The 12,660-nt window shown below is 42.8% G+C and overlaps 1 protein-coding gene across 5 annotated transcripts in view; it reads right to left on the reverse strand.

The window, feature by feature from the left end:
• Window positions 1-9,843, reverse strand: part of Alms1 (ALMS1 centrosome and basal body associated protein) — a 114,119-nt gene extending 104,276 nt beyond the window's left edge. For 4 of the 5 annotated variants that reach the window (XM_059258071.1, XM_059258068.1, XM_059258069.1 and 1 more), the window contains exon 1: window positions 9,371-9,843. In XM_059258071.1, the coding sequence (XP_059114054.1) occupies window positions 9,371-9,727 (357 nt within the window). In that variant the 5' untranslated portion in view covers window positions 9,728-9,843. The remainder of the gene's footprint in view (window positions 1-9,370) is intronic. The other variant, XM_059258070.1, reaches the window with a different exon arrangement.
• Between the last annotated feature and the right edge of the window lie 2,817 nt (window positions 9,844-12,660).

The raw sequence follows: 12,660 nt of genomic DNA on the forward strand, positions 1-12,660 counted from the left end.
TCAACCTGACTCCGTATGTATTATGGGAACTCTAGGTAAAAGAAAGGAAAAATGGGCAATGGAGCTGTGGTAGACTGTGGGAGCCAAAATTACTCAGGATCAGAGAATCTGAGCTTGCTTTTACCCAGCAGGGCTGCAGAATAGGATGATTTGGCCAAGGGCGTGTTTACCAGTTGTTTGGAAGGGTCTATACTTGGCTGTATGGTTGTGCTTTGATCTTGCAAGGGGAAGGTCTTTTGCCTCTCCACTTGGCATATTATAAAAAACCCTTTTGAATAAAGCTCTGAGCGGCAGCTGGGTATTGACCCAGGGCCCTCCCTAAGCTATCCTATGTCTCTCTGTCTTTCTCCTCATCGTCTAGGTCTATCTTTCTACCTAATATTTCCTCATTCCTCTCTCCTCCAACCAAGAATCATTTGAAAGGTGGGAGCAGGTCGTAGCTGGTCGCCCACAGACTCACACAGTGGACTCACTGGTAGCAAGCTTGTCTCCCATATTATGAAAGTCCCAAATCTCAGTCAATGCTGCAAGAAAAAAAAAAAATGCCACTCTGTGAGCTGAAGGTAGTACTCTATAATGGTCAATGCCCAGTTCTGTGATTCCCTGAAGTATACTCAATAAACAATGTTATAAATCAATACTTATAATCACTTAGGAGGCAAAGAAAGATTGCAAGTTCAAGGTCGGCCTGGACTATACAAGCAATCTCTATTTCAAAAACAATGAGCCAGGCTGTGGTGGTATATGCCGTTAATCCCAACAGAGGCATTCAGATCTGTGAGTTTCAGGCCAGCCAGGGCTACACAGAGAGACCCTGTCTCAAAAATAAAAACAAAAACAAAAACAAAAAAAAAACAGAACCTAAAAAAACAACAAATACTTTTTAAAATGTGAGCAGACCAACAACAAAGAAAGTGAATTACTCAAAAATATCACCCCAAAAGAAAAATCTAGGATCAAATAGCTTCACTGGAGAATTCTACCAAACATTTAAAGAATTAACATAAGTCATCCTAAAACTCTCCCCATCCCCCAAAGGTGGAAGGAATCCTGCTATATTAGTCTATGAAGCCGCCATTGTCTTGACACGAAAGCCGAACAAGGAAGGATGCTTCAAGGAAAGAAAACTTTAGACTAATGTCCCTAATGAATATTGATGTAAAAATTCTCAACAAAATAATAGCAAACAAAACCCAGCAACACATCAAGAGGATTATATGACATGACTAACAGGATTTATTCCTGCAATACAAGAATGATCCACACAGAAAAATTTATCAATATAATAAATACATCACATTAACAGAAGGAAGGATAAAAGACACATGATCACCTCAATTAAAATAGAAAAAGTCCTTGACAAAGGCAAGCACTGTTTCATGATTTAAAAAAAAAACAAAAACAAAACAAAACAAAAAAAAAACAACTAGGAATAGAAGAAAACTACCTTAGAATAAAGTCTATGATGTGAAAAGCTCACTCAAATATCATACTCAATATGAAAGACCTAAAGAAAATAATTCCTCTAAGGTTTCAGAACAAGGCAAGGGTGCCTTCTCTTGCCAGTTCTAGTCAACAAAGAAGTAGAAGTCCTAACCAGAGCTGTCAGGAAAAGGAAAGAGGCATACAAATTGAAAGGAAGCCAGCTGAGATGATCTTATATATACAAACCCTCAAAAACTACAGAGACAAACACATTCATTTGTGCATACACACACACACAAATACACACCACACAAGTTGCTAGAATAAACTAACTCACTAAAACTGCAAAATCAACATGAGAAGATCAGTTACAGGGCTGGGGAGATGGCACAGCTGGTAAAGTACTTTCCATGAAAACATGAGGACCTAATTTGAGGTTCCTCAGCACTACGTAAAAGCCACGCATCTGTGATCCCAGAATGGGGGTGGGGGTAGAGCATGGAAAGGAATCCCCAAATCTCACTGGCCAGACAGTCTAGCTAAATCAGTGAGTTCCAGGCCCAGTGAGAAACTGTCTTAAAAGGTGGGGGACTGGAGAGATGGCTCAACAGTAAAGAACACTTGTTAGAGCAGAGGATCCAGGTTTGGTTCCCAGCACCCACAGGGCAGCTCACAACCATCTATAACTCCAGTTACAACACCCTCTCTGAACTCTGTGGGCACCACATGTACAGATATACATGCAAGCAAAGCATTCATACATAAGTCTAAAAAAAATTTACTAAATAATAAGGTTGATAGTAACTAAGGAGAGCTGACCACTGGCCTCCACACATTTGCATATATACATGCATGCATACATACATGAAAATGTATATACATATCACACACACAAAATCAGTTACATTTGTGTATACAAGTAACTATCCAAAGAAATGAGAAAAAAGTTTCATTAAGATAGCATCAAAAATCAATCAGCAGGCTGGAGAGATGGCTCAGAGGTTAAGAGCCTGACTGCTCTTCCAGAGGTCCTGAGCTCAATTCCCAGCAACTACATGGTGACTCACAACCATCTGTAATGAGATCTGGTGCCCTCTTCTGGCCACAGTCATATATGCTGTATATATAATAAATACATAAATCTTTTAAAAAAAAAATCAATCAGCAGCCAGTAATCTCAGCTTTGGCAGAGGGAGGGCTTAGAGTTCAAGGCCAGCCTGGGCTATAGCAAGTTCCAGACCCCACCTCACAAACAAACAAACAAAAAGTCAGCTGGGTATGGTGGCACATGCCTGTAATTCCAGCATTTAAGATGCAGAGGCAGCAGATCTCTGAGTTCCAGGCCAGCCTGGTCTACAAAGTGAGCTCCCAGACAGTCAAGGATATTACACAGAGAAACACTGTCTCAGAAAAACAAAAACAAAAAAGTCAATTGATATATAAGTAAATACTTAAGACTTGTATCCTAAAGAGTATAAGATTCTAATGAAAGAAATTGAAAAAAGCACCAATAGCCAGGCATGATGGCACACACCACCCTGATCTATATAGTTAAGTTCCAGGCCAGCCAAGCCAAGCTATACAATGAGACCCTCTCAAGAGAGGGAAAAAGAAAAAAGCACAAATAAACAGACAGCCATGTTTGGGGATTATAAGAATTAACATTGTTAACACGTTCATACTGCCCAAAGCAATACACAAAGTCAATAGAATCTCTATCAAATTCCAGTGGCATTCTTCATGAAAATTTAAAACCAAAATATCCCAACATCCATCTGGAACCACAAAAGACCCAAACAGTCTAAGCAATTTTTTTGAAAGAAAAAGCTAGGTGTCATTATTTCTTAATTTCAACTACACAAGAAAAATAACTCAAAATGAATTTTTTTAATGTAAAAACTAAAGTCATAAAACAAGAAAAACAGGGGAAAACTCTTTGATTCTGGTCTTGGTAATGTCTTGCATATCACACCACAAGCTCAGGGCACAAACTGAAGAGATGGAACAGGTAGCACACTAAGAAGCTGCACAGCAAAGGAGACCACCAAGTAAGAAGGGAAGCTGCCGAGGTGATGCTCAGGGGAGAGCACTTGCCTGACACTCTGAGATCCTTAGTGCACTATCGAGCACAGGGCAAAAAGAGAGAGAAGAAAAAGAACACTAGGAATGGGAGAAAATATCTGCAGTCTTTGCAAACTCTGTATCTAATTTGTTTCTCCGTGAGTTCAAAGTCAGTCTGGTCCACATAGTGAGTTCCAAGACACCCAGGACTACACAGAGAGACCTTGCTTCTAAATAAATAAATATATAGGGGCTGGAGAGATGGCTCGGTGGTTAAAAGCACTGGCTGCTCTTGCAGAGGACCCAGTGTTCAGTTCCCAGCACTCACATGGAGGCTCCCAATCACCTATAACTCCCTCCAGTCAAGGGATCTGACCCAGTCTTCTCACTTCACAGGCACCAAGCACACAAGTGGTGCAGATATACACAACAGCAAACATTCATACACATAAAATAAAAATAAATAAATCTAAAAAGAGTACTAAAATAGATAAAATTATATAGAATTCATACACCTCAGCAGTAGGAAAGCCATCTGATTGTGGAAACAGATAAAGGTCCCCAGAAGTTTGTATCATACCACCCTGCACTTGCCCAATCTCTGCTTGTCCTGGAAGCTAAGCAGGATTCGGCCTAGTTATTACCTTAGCTGAGAGGTCAAGTGACATAGGCAAGGCCCTGAGTTTCTAATTGAAAACCCAACAGGAAACAGCCCAAATAAAGAAAGGGCAAGAGCTCTAAATGGACAGTTCTATAGAGTAAATCAATAAGCACAAGAAAATATGTTCACCATTAGTCAGACATGGTGAACAGGAAGTCTCATACAGTGCTAGCAAGAATGTAAAGTGGCACAGCCACACTGGAAAACAATCTGGCAGGCCCTTAAATGGCTAAAGACAGAATTGCCAAATGTCCAGCAATTCCACTACCAAATATACCCAAGAGAAATGAACTCATACGCCCACACAATAACATCTATGTTTAGAGCAGTAGCACTGTTAACAACCTAAAACAGAAAAAAATGAGCTTTCCAAGAGCTGTTTCCTCAGATGAAAAGTAAATAAACCTCTACAGTGGCAAATCAAAAGAAAAGTACACAAAACTAAAAATGAGAAATGAAAATTGCCACAAAAAATATAGAAAACTACAGCACTCCATCCTAATGAACTAGAGCCATTGCGGAAATGAAGGACTTTCTAGGAAAATCATAAATTATCAAAACTAACCCAAGAAACATGAGTATGTATATAGACCACACCTGAGAGGAACCTGGAAACACCGTAATTTTGCTTCTGGTATGGCTCAAACATTAGAGAAACATTTCCACACAACTTATCTGTTCCAGGGCATAGAAAATATTCAATCCAGCAGCACCTTTCATACAAATGGAATGGAATACCACAGACCAGGCGAAAGGCTCTGACCATGTGTTCTTTCTTCTGAAAACATGGCCACCTGCTATCAGAAGAGATGCTGAGCACTAGATGGAAGTTTGAGGGTAAGAGTAGAGGGAGGAGGGGCTGACAGGAAACTTAGAAAAGTTTGCAAGCTGGGTTCATGACTCCGTTAAAAGTCAAAAACCAAGAATCTCTAGTGCAACAACCCATGAACATTACAGTCTCCCAAAAATATTTTCCTTCCAAATGCAAGCTTCAAGGACAGGTGTTTGAAATCTTGTAAGCTGAAAGATCCGCAGGTCCAGCAGGAAAACAAAGGAGCAGAGGCTCTGATCACTCACTCCTCAACCAAGTCTTTAGAGAGCAGTGGGGGGGAGAGAGGAAACAGAGCTGGCTCCACCTGTAAAGCCTGGTGACCTGAGTTCAATCCCAACATAAAAGGGGAAAACCCAAGTCCATCTGCATTCAATCCTCAGCCCCTGCTCTGTTGGAGGAAGACAAGAAGATCCCTGGAACTTGCTGGTGGGCCAGCCTAACCTAGTCCAGTGAGCTACAAGTTCAGTGGCAGATTCTATCTCAAAAGTTAAGATGGAAGGTGTGGTGGTACACACCTTTAATCCCAACACTCTGGAGGCTGAGGTAGGTGGATCTCTATAAAGATCACTATGTAGATCAGGCAGGTCAAATTAAATAAGGTGGGAAGCAATCCCTATGTACCCATACACATATGCATATGTGTACACAAACACTACACCACATACATATACACACATAAAACAAACTTATTACTACAAAAATCTTACTACTTAGCAAGAGATAGATGACAGAGGAATTGAGTACTACACAATGAACACATCTTAAAAAACCAGGAGGAGCGGGGCATAGTGGCACACACCTTTAATCTCAGCACTCGGGAGGCAGAAGCAGGTGAAACTGTTGAGTTCAAGGCTAGCCCAGTCTACTACATAAGGAGTTTCAGAACAACCAGGGCTATAAAGTCAAAGCCTCTGTGAGTGTGTGTGGAGGGGTGGACCTGGGGGAGGAGGGCTATAGCTCAGAGGCAGAGTTTGCCTAACATGCACCAAGATCAGGATTTGCAATTCCCAACTTCATAAAACAGACTAAACTAAAAGTGGGCCGTCTCCACCTTCCCATATTCTCTAATGTAAATAACTGATACAAGAAAAGAAAAACTAACTAAAAGTGGGCGTCTCCACCTTCCTATATTCTCTAATGTAAGTAACTGATACAAGAAAAGAAAAACTAACTAAAAGTGGGCGTCTCCACCTTCCTATATTCTCTAATGTAAGTAACTGATACAAGAAAAGAAAAACTAACTAAAAGTGGGCGTCTCCACCTTCCTATATTCTCTAATGTAAGTAACTGATACAAGAAAAGAAAAAGCAGGACTGGATGTGACGACTACACCTTTCTTCCCAGCACTTGGGAAGCAGAGGCAGTCACAGTTCAAAACCAGCTTGACCAACGTAGCAAGTTCCAGGCCAGCCAGGGCTGCATAGTGAGACCCTGTCTCAAAAACAAAACAAAACTTCCAGGTAAGGAAAAAGACGCCCCAAGCTCTAAGAAGTATTATTTTTCTACTAGAATTATATAGGTCACTGTAAACCAGGAAAACCATTTTCTCATATTAGGTATGGTAAGAGTTATAAAGCGAGCTAATTTAAGAATTCCTCCATTAGGCCTAAAGAAACAAATTTAAATATTCATAGTTATTCAAATAAGAAGTCAGAACAAAGTAAGCTAGAAGACCTAATTCAAAAGTATAGCTTCATTATGGTCTAGATGTAGATAATGTAGTACCTAAAATTTCTGGCCCAGACCACTTCTCTAATCTTTCTTAGCACCCATCCAGCCAATTCATCATCACCAGCTCAAAGCTGACCTGGCCACATCTCAAGAAGAGCACAAGCATTCACTCACTAAGCTAACACCTGGACACTACCCTTCACAATCAATCCATTACTAAGAGTGATGATTCTGCTTTCTAAGTGTCAGTGCTGTTCTGGGATGGGTGGTTGTGCCAAGCCATTCTAATCTCAGAGCAAGGCTGTTTGGGCCTCAAAGCAAAGCCCCTGCTGCCTTCAGAAAGAGCTAGCTTAACAAGCCCTCCTGCAATCTGTCTCAGGGCATTGCTAACACCACTGTCTCCACTCTTTAATGAGCACACCAGACCATCAAAAATTTGACCCTGAGTGACCCATACCTGCCCTGCAGAGATAACCAGTCACAAAAAAAGAAACACCCAAGGATCCCACCAGAGAAGATTCCATGACACTGAGACAATGCCAAAAGAGCCTCCCACTGAAGAGCCTAAACTTTCTACTTCTGCCTTTTTGTCCTGGTGAATTCATTCACAGCACCATGTCACCAGTCTGTCAACACTGTCCCTGGCATGACAAACATCACTTGAAGCAGCCTACTTCTCCCTAGTCCCATCAATACTTCCATGTTCTATGTAGACTAGGCTAGCCTGGAATTCAAGAAACCCACTTGCCCTTGCCTCTAAATCAGTGACTCTCAACCTGTGGGTCTTGACCCCTTTGGGGGGTTGAATATCAGATACCTTGCATTTACATTACAATTCCTAACAGTAGAAAAATTAGTTATGAAGTAGCAACGAAATAACTTTCTGGTTGGGGGTCACAGCATTAGGAAGGTTGAGAACCACTGCTCTAAATGCTGGAATTAAAAAGCATATGCCATCGCATCCTGATCATTTCCTTATTCTAGAAACTTTTTGCCTGACAGTATTGCAACAACCCTCTAATTAGTGTCCCTCATTTATTCAGAATGCTCTAATCTTCCCCTACTAGCACAGTTATCTACACTACTTGTTATCTTGCTGAAATATAAATCTAATCATAAACATCTCCTTTAAAACTTTATTGACTCCCCAAAACTCCAGGGACAAAGCCTTGAAATCCCTGGCTTAACACATAAAGCCTTGTAGTCCAGACTCAACCTACTGGCCTTCAATTCCTTGAAATGTCATGCTTTAAATGATGCGGCCTAGTGGTAGGGAGAATGTTTGCCTAGAATGCCCAAAGGCTGGGATTCAACCCTAGTCCTACAAAAAAATCAAAACATGTAAGATGTGAAAGTGTCACACTCTTACTAACAGTGCTTTTCCTCATCTAGGCTTTTTTTTTTTTTTTTTTTTTTGAAACCCTTGCTTAATTAGCCTTACAGTCTTCAAGGCAACTCGCCAACCTTCACGGACAAGTCCAGGTTACCTATTTTTTTGCATTCATAGCACTTTAGCATACACCATTACTCATTATGAGACCATGTGGATTTTATCTGCCTCCCTCTTTAAAGTGGGAACATCGGGAAGGCAGGGGTTTGGGTCATCAAAATTTCCTTAGCATCAAGTACAATGTGTGGCATAAGGTGAATGCTTAAAGTATAAGCTGAATGCATTAAACACTCCCTGCAATATCCAGCAGGCTCTTTACTAACCACAGTCTGTAGTATCACTGTGATGATGGAATTGTTCTGTAACTGCTATGTCCAAAGTAACAGCCACTAACTAAGCATGGCTATCAAAGCCCTTGTAAAATGATTAAACAGGGCCACTGAATTCCTAATTTTAGTAATTCTTTCCCCCCCAAGTATTAGGGTTTGAACTCAGGGCCTTGCACACACTAGGCAAGACCTCTAACACCTAAATGCATCACCAGCCCTTCTAATTCTATATATTACTAACTAATTAATATATAAAGAACTACACGTGGCTGTATTGAACCACAACAACGCAGTTCCTGACAGCTAAAAAGCATTAAATTAAGAATGTGGTTAGTTTCAAAATGATCTTGGCAGGACCTCTGTAAACTCGGCTCTTTCTCCATTTAGTCTTGACTAGGTACTTTCTAATATTCCAAACTAGAGCTGAATCGCTTCCATTCCAAGTTCCTGCCACTGGTTAGGGACCCATTAATTGCTACAAATGCAGGAAATTGCTATAAACAGGCGGGAAGCTTATCAAGACAGCTCATGCAGAGTACATAACCTACACTAATTCTTCGGGGGCGGGGGTTCTTGCACTTCAATAAAACTAAGGTGCCAAATGTCTCTCCGCTAGCTAGCTATTCCCCAAGCTCCCTCCCCAGCTCCCACCTTCTGCCCAAAAGGCCTCTCTAATTGAACGCTCTGGGAGTACCAGCTCCCGGCCCATCTGTCCTAGTTCAAAAAAACCGGGGCTCACTAAGAGGCGGGAAAGACACCAGAGATGTCATTGCCAGGAAGAACCCGAGACTGCGAAGAGTCTGCCAGCCCCACAAGCAGGGGTCTCCGTAGGCATGGCGACCCGCAGCGAGCAGGCCCCGAGATCCTGGACCAATTTCAGTAGTTCAAACACCTTGACTGGCGCTTGGGCCTCAGCCCCGCTCCTCCCCACAGCCCCGCTCCTCCCCACAGCCCCGCTCCTCCCCACAGCCCCGCTCCTTGCTACAAGCGCCGCTACCCACCTCAGCCTCGCTCACTTGCTTCACCGGAGCGTACAGGTACCGCGAGGGCGGGGGCAGAGGGAAAGCCCTGCCAGCGTGGGCAGGGTGAGCCTGCAGCCAGGCCTTAGCCATCTCGTCCTCCTCTTCATCCGTGCTCTCTCGCGGCTGAAACTCGCTGTTAAAATCCAAATCCAAATCCACCTCGGGCCCCGCCTCTTCTAATTCTTCCTCTTCCAACCTCACAGTCTCCTCAGAGGAATGGACCGCCTCGGTTTCCTCGGTCGCCGCCGCCGACGCGTTCTCCACCTCCTCCACCTCCTCCTCCTCCTCCTCCTCCTCCTCCAGCTCGCCGGGCCACGGCAGGTCCTCCGGCTCCATGTTGGCTTCGCGCTCCAGGCGGCTGTGGGAGGAGGAGGAGAGAGGAGGGGGCGGGGCGTGGAGGAGAAGCGAATTGACTGGCGGTTGCGGACGTGCGCAGGCGCACTTGTCGCCACCGCCACAGGCTGGGCGGGGCTGCGAGTGAGCGCGCGCGTTGCTAGGGACGCCCCGCGGGGCGCGCAAGAAAGCCGCGGCAAAGGAGGACCTCGACTTGCTACGTCCTTTTTCGTCACCAGACCTTGCTTATTGTACTGTATGCTCACAATAAACCTTGACCGGGCTCTTCTGGGGGCGCTAGGGCATTTCCTGCTCAATTCAACCGTGATTTTTTGTTTTTCGCCCTCAAATCCTAGGATAAATCCATAATAATCACATTTGCAAATTGCAGATTTTTTTTTTTTTTTTTTTTGAGCTGAGGATCGAACCCAGGGCCTTGTGCTTGCTAGGCAAGCGCTCTACCACTGGGCTAAATCCCCAACCCTCAAATTGCAGATTTTTAAAGGGTTAGTGCCTTAAGTGACAGTCTACAGCTGGCACCTGAATCCAACAGTTGTGAAGTGTAAGGAAATCAGTGACTTTTTTTTTTTTTAATGGACGCTGGCGTCAAAAACAGAAACTGGGATCTGACTTTACCACATGCAGTGGTATGAGAAGGAGTGCCTATAAAATGAGGTTAAGAGGCCTCTGCAGGGCTGGCAAGATGTTTCTGCCGGTAAGGCATCTACAGCGAGCCTAAAGGTCTGAGTTCGATCCCCAGAACCCATATAAAGGTGGAAGGAGAGAACCAATTCTCCTAAATTGTCCTTATTGAGGGAGGAGAAGAAGAATGGGAGGTAGCCCGATAGTATGGCACATGCCTTTAATCCCAGCAATTGGGAGGCAGAGGCAATTGGATCTCTGTGAGTTCAAGGCCAGCCTAGTCTACATAAGGAGTTTCAAGACAGCCAGGGTGACATAGAGAGGCCCTGTCAAAAAAAATTTTAAAAAGAGGGTCAGCAAAATGGCTTAGCAGGTAAAGGCACATGCCCACTCCACTCCCACCATTCATGACAGGCTTTTAAGCATCAAGGCTGCACCTCCAAAACCTAAAGGCATAACCAATTGGGAACGAAGTATTCAATTGACTGAAACATTGAATTAGACATTTCTAGTTTAAACCATCACAGATAGACATGTGTTCCTATCTCCCCAGAAAAAGCCACAGGTATGCCTAGTGTCTGGAGCAGTCTCTGGCATTTAAGGAGATGCTCAGTAAACATTGTCAAATTAAATGAACAGAGTCCATATTGAATTGACTGGTCAGAAGATGATAAATAGAATGCTGGAATAAATTTGGCTTCCCTTGGAGTTCCTATAGCTGTCTGCCTACTGGAGAACTTTTGACTTCCTCTCCCTACCTGGAGGCATCAGATACGCAGAAAGTGAAGTGCACTTCCTGGTGTTTGTGTGGGTAGAAGGAAGCTGATTATAACTTGCAGCTGACTCCAGGTGCCAAACCCTCACAGGATGAATCATTGCCACCAATGGCTAAAGAAATAACTCCAAAAAAATGATAATTATATATGGCATATATAGAAAATTTTGCTATATATGTGTGCATACCTATGTGTTTGGAAAAATAGATGAGCAGATAAATACACAGAAATATATGGTAAAGGGCCAGAAAATTTAGAAATAAAAACATAAAGGAAATACATGATAAGCCAGTAAAGGCAAGATGAAGTATTCAGTAAGTTACTATTTGCTCTAATTTCATTTCTGCTACTGTGACAAACTACCTAGCAAAAAGCAATTTAGGGAGAAAGGGTTTATTTTAGCTCACAGTCCCAGACTGTTTACAGTCCATCACAGCAGGAAAGTCAAGGCAGCAGGTCACACCACATCCATAGTCAAGAACAGAGAGACATTAATACCTGTATGCTTGCTTCCTTGCTTGCTTGCTTCCTTGCTTGCTTGCTTGCTTGCTTGCTTGCTTGCTTGCTTGTGAGAGACTGTTAGTTAACGCAGGAAGACCCTGCCCACTGTGGGCGGCACCATTCCCTAGGCAGGAGGTCCAGAACTGGATAAGAGTAGAAAAATCAAATAGAGAACAATAAAGCAAACATGCATGCATTCATTTCTCTCTGCTCGTGACTATGGATGTCATGTGACTAGTCTGAAGCTCCTGCCACCAGAACTTACCCACCATGATGGACTATACTCTCAAATTGTGAATCAAAATAAGCCCATCTTCCCTTAAATTGCTCTTGTCAGGGCGTTTTATTACAACAACAGAAAAGTAACCAAGGCTGAGGCTTATCCAGCCTGATGACCAATTCCAGATATACCACATTTTCAAGACCTTTTGTTTGAAACCCACTTGCAGGTGCCCACATCTATTCCAGCAGTATTCTTTGGTTATAAGGAACAGAAGTGACTACTCTGGGTCAGTGTGTTTGTTTGAGATAGGATCTCACTCTGTAGCTCAGATTGTCTTGGAACTATGGTAGTTGACCTCAAGCCTGTGGGGATCTGCCTCCTTTAGCTTCTCCAGTGCAAGAACTATAGGCATCAGCTACAGGTCTTGGCTTCCTCTAGTTAATATAATTGAAAAAAGAAATTTATTGAAAAGGAGCAATCTAGCTCACATACCTTGCCAAACAGAACGTCTCAGTTAATTCATGGTCTAGAAAAATTGAATAAAATGCTATTTGAAAACATCAGCATCAGTAACTAAACCACCTTGTGTGAGACAGAATGAAATTACAAGAAACATGAAGTTGCATAACTCAAAACAGACAACTACGTATCTACAGTTTACATGCAGCACGATAACCTCAAGACTCCTTATTTTTGCAAGTGAACACAAACTATAGAATACCACTTCAACCCTGTTCATATCTGCTTCCTGTCTCAGCCTGCATCACAGGGTCTTTTATCCACTAGATGACCCC

This window comes from Peromyscus eremicus, chromosome 3, assembly GCF_949786415.1.
Source record: "Peromyscus eremicus chromosome 3, PerEre_H2_v1, whole genome shotgun sequence".
Taxonomy (NCBI): domain Eukaryota; kingdom Metazoa; phylum Chordata; class Mammalia; order Rodentia; family Cricetidae; genus Peromyscus; species Peromyscus eremicus.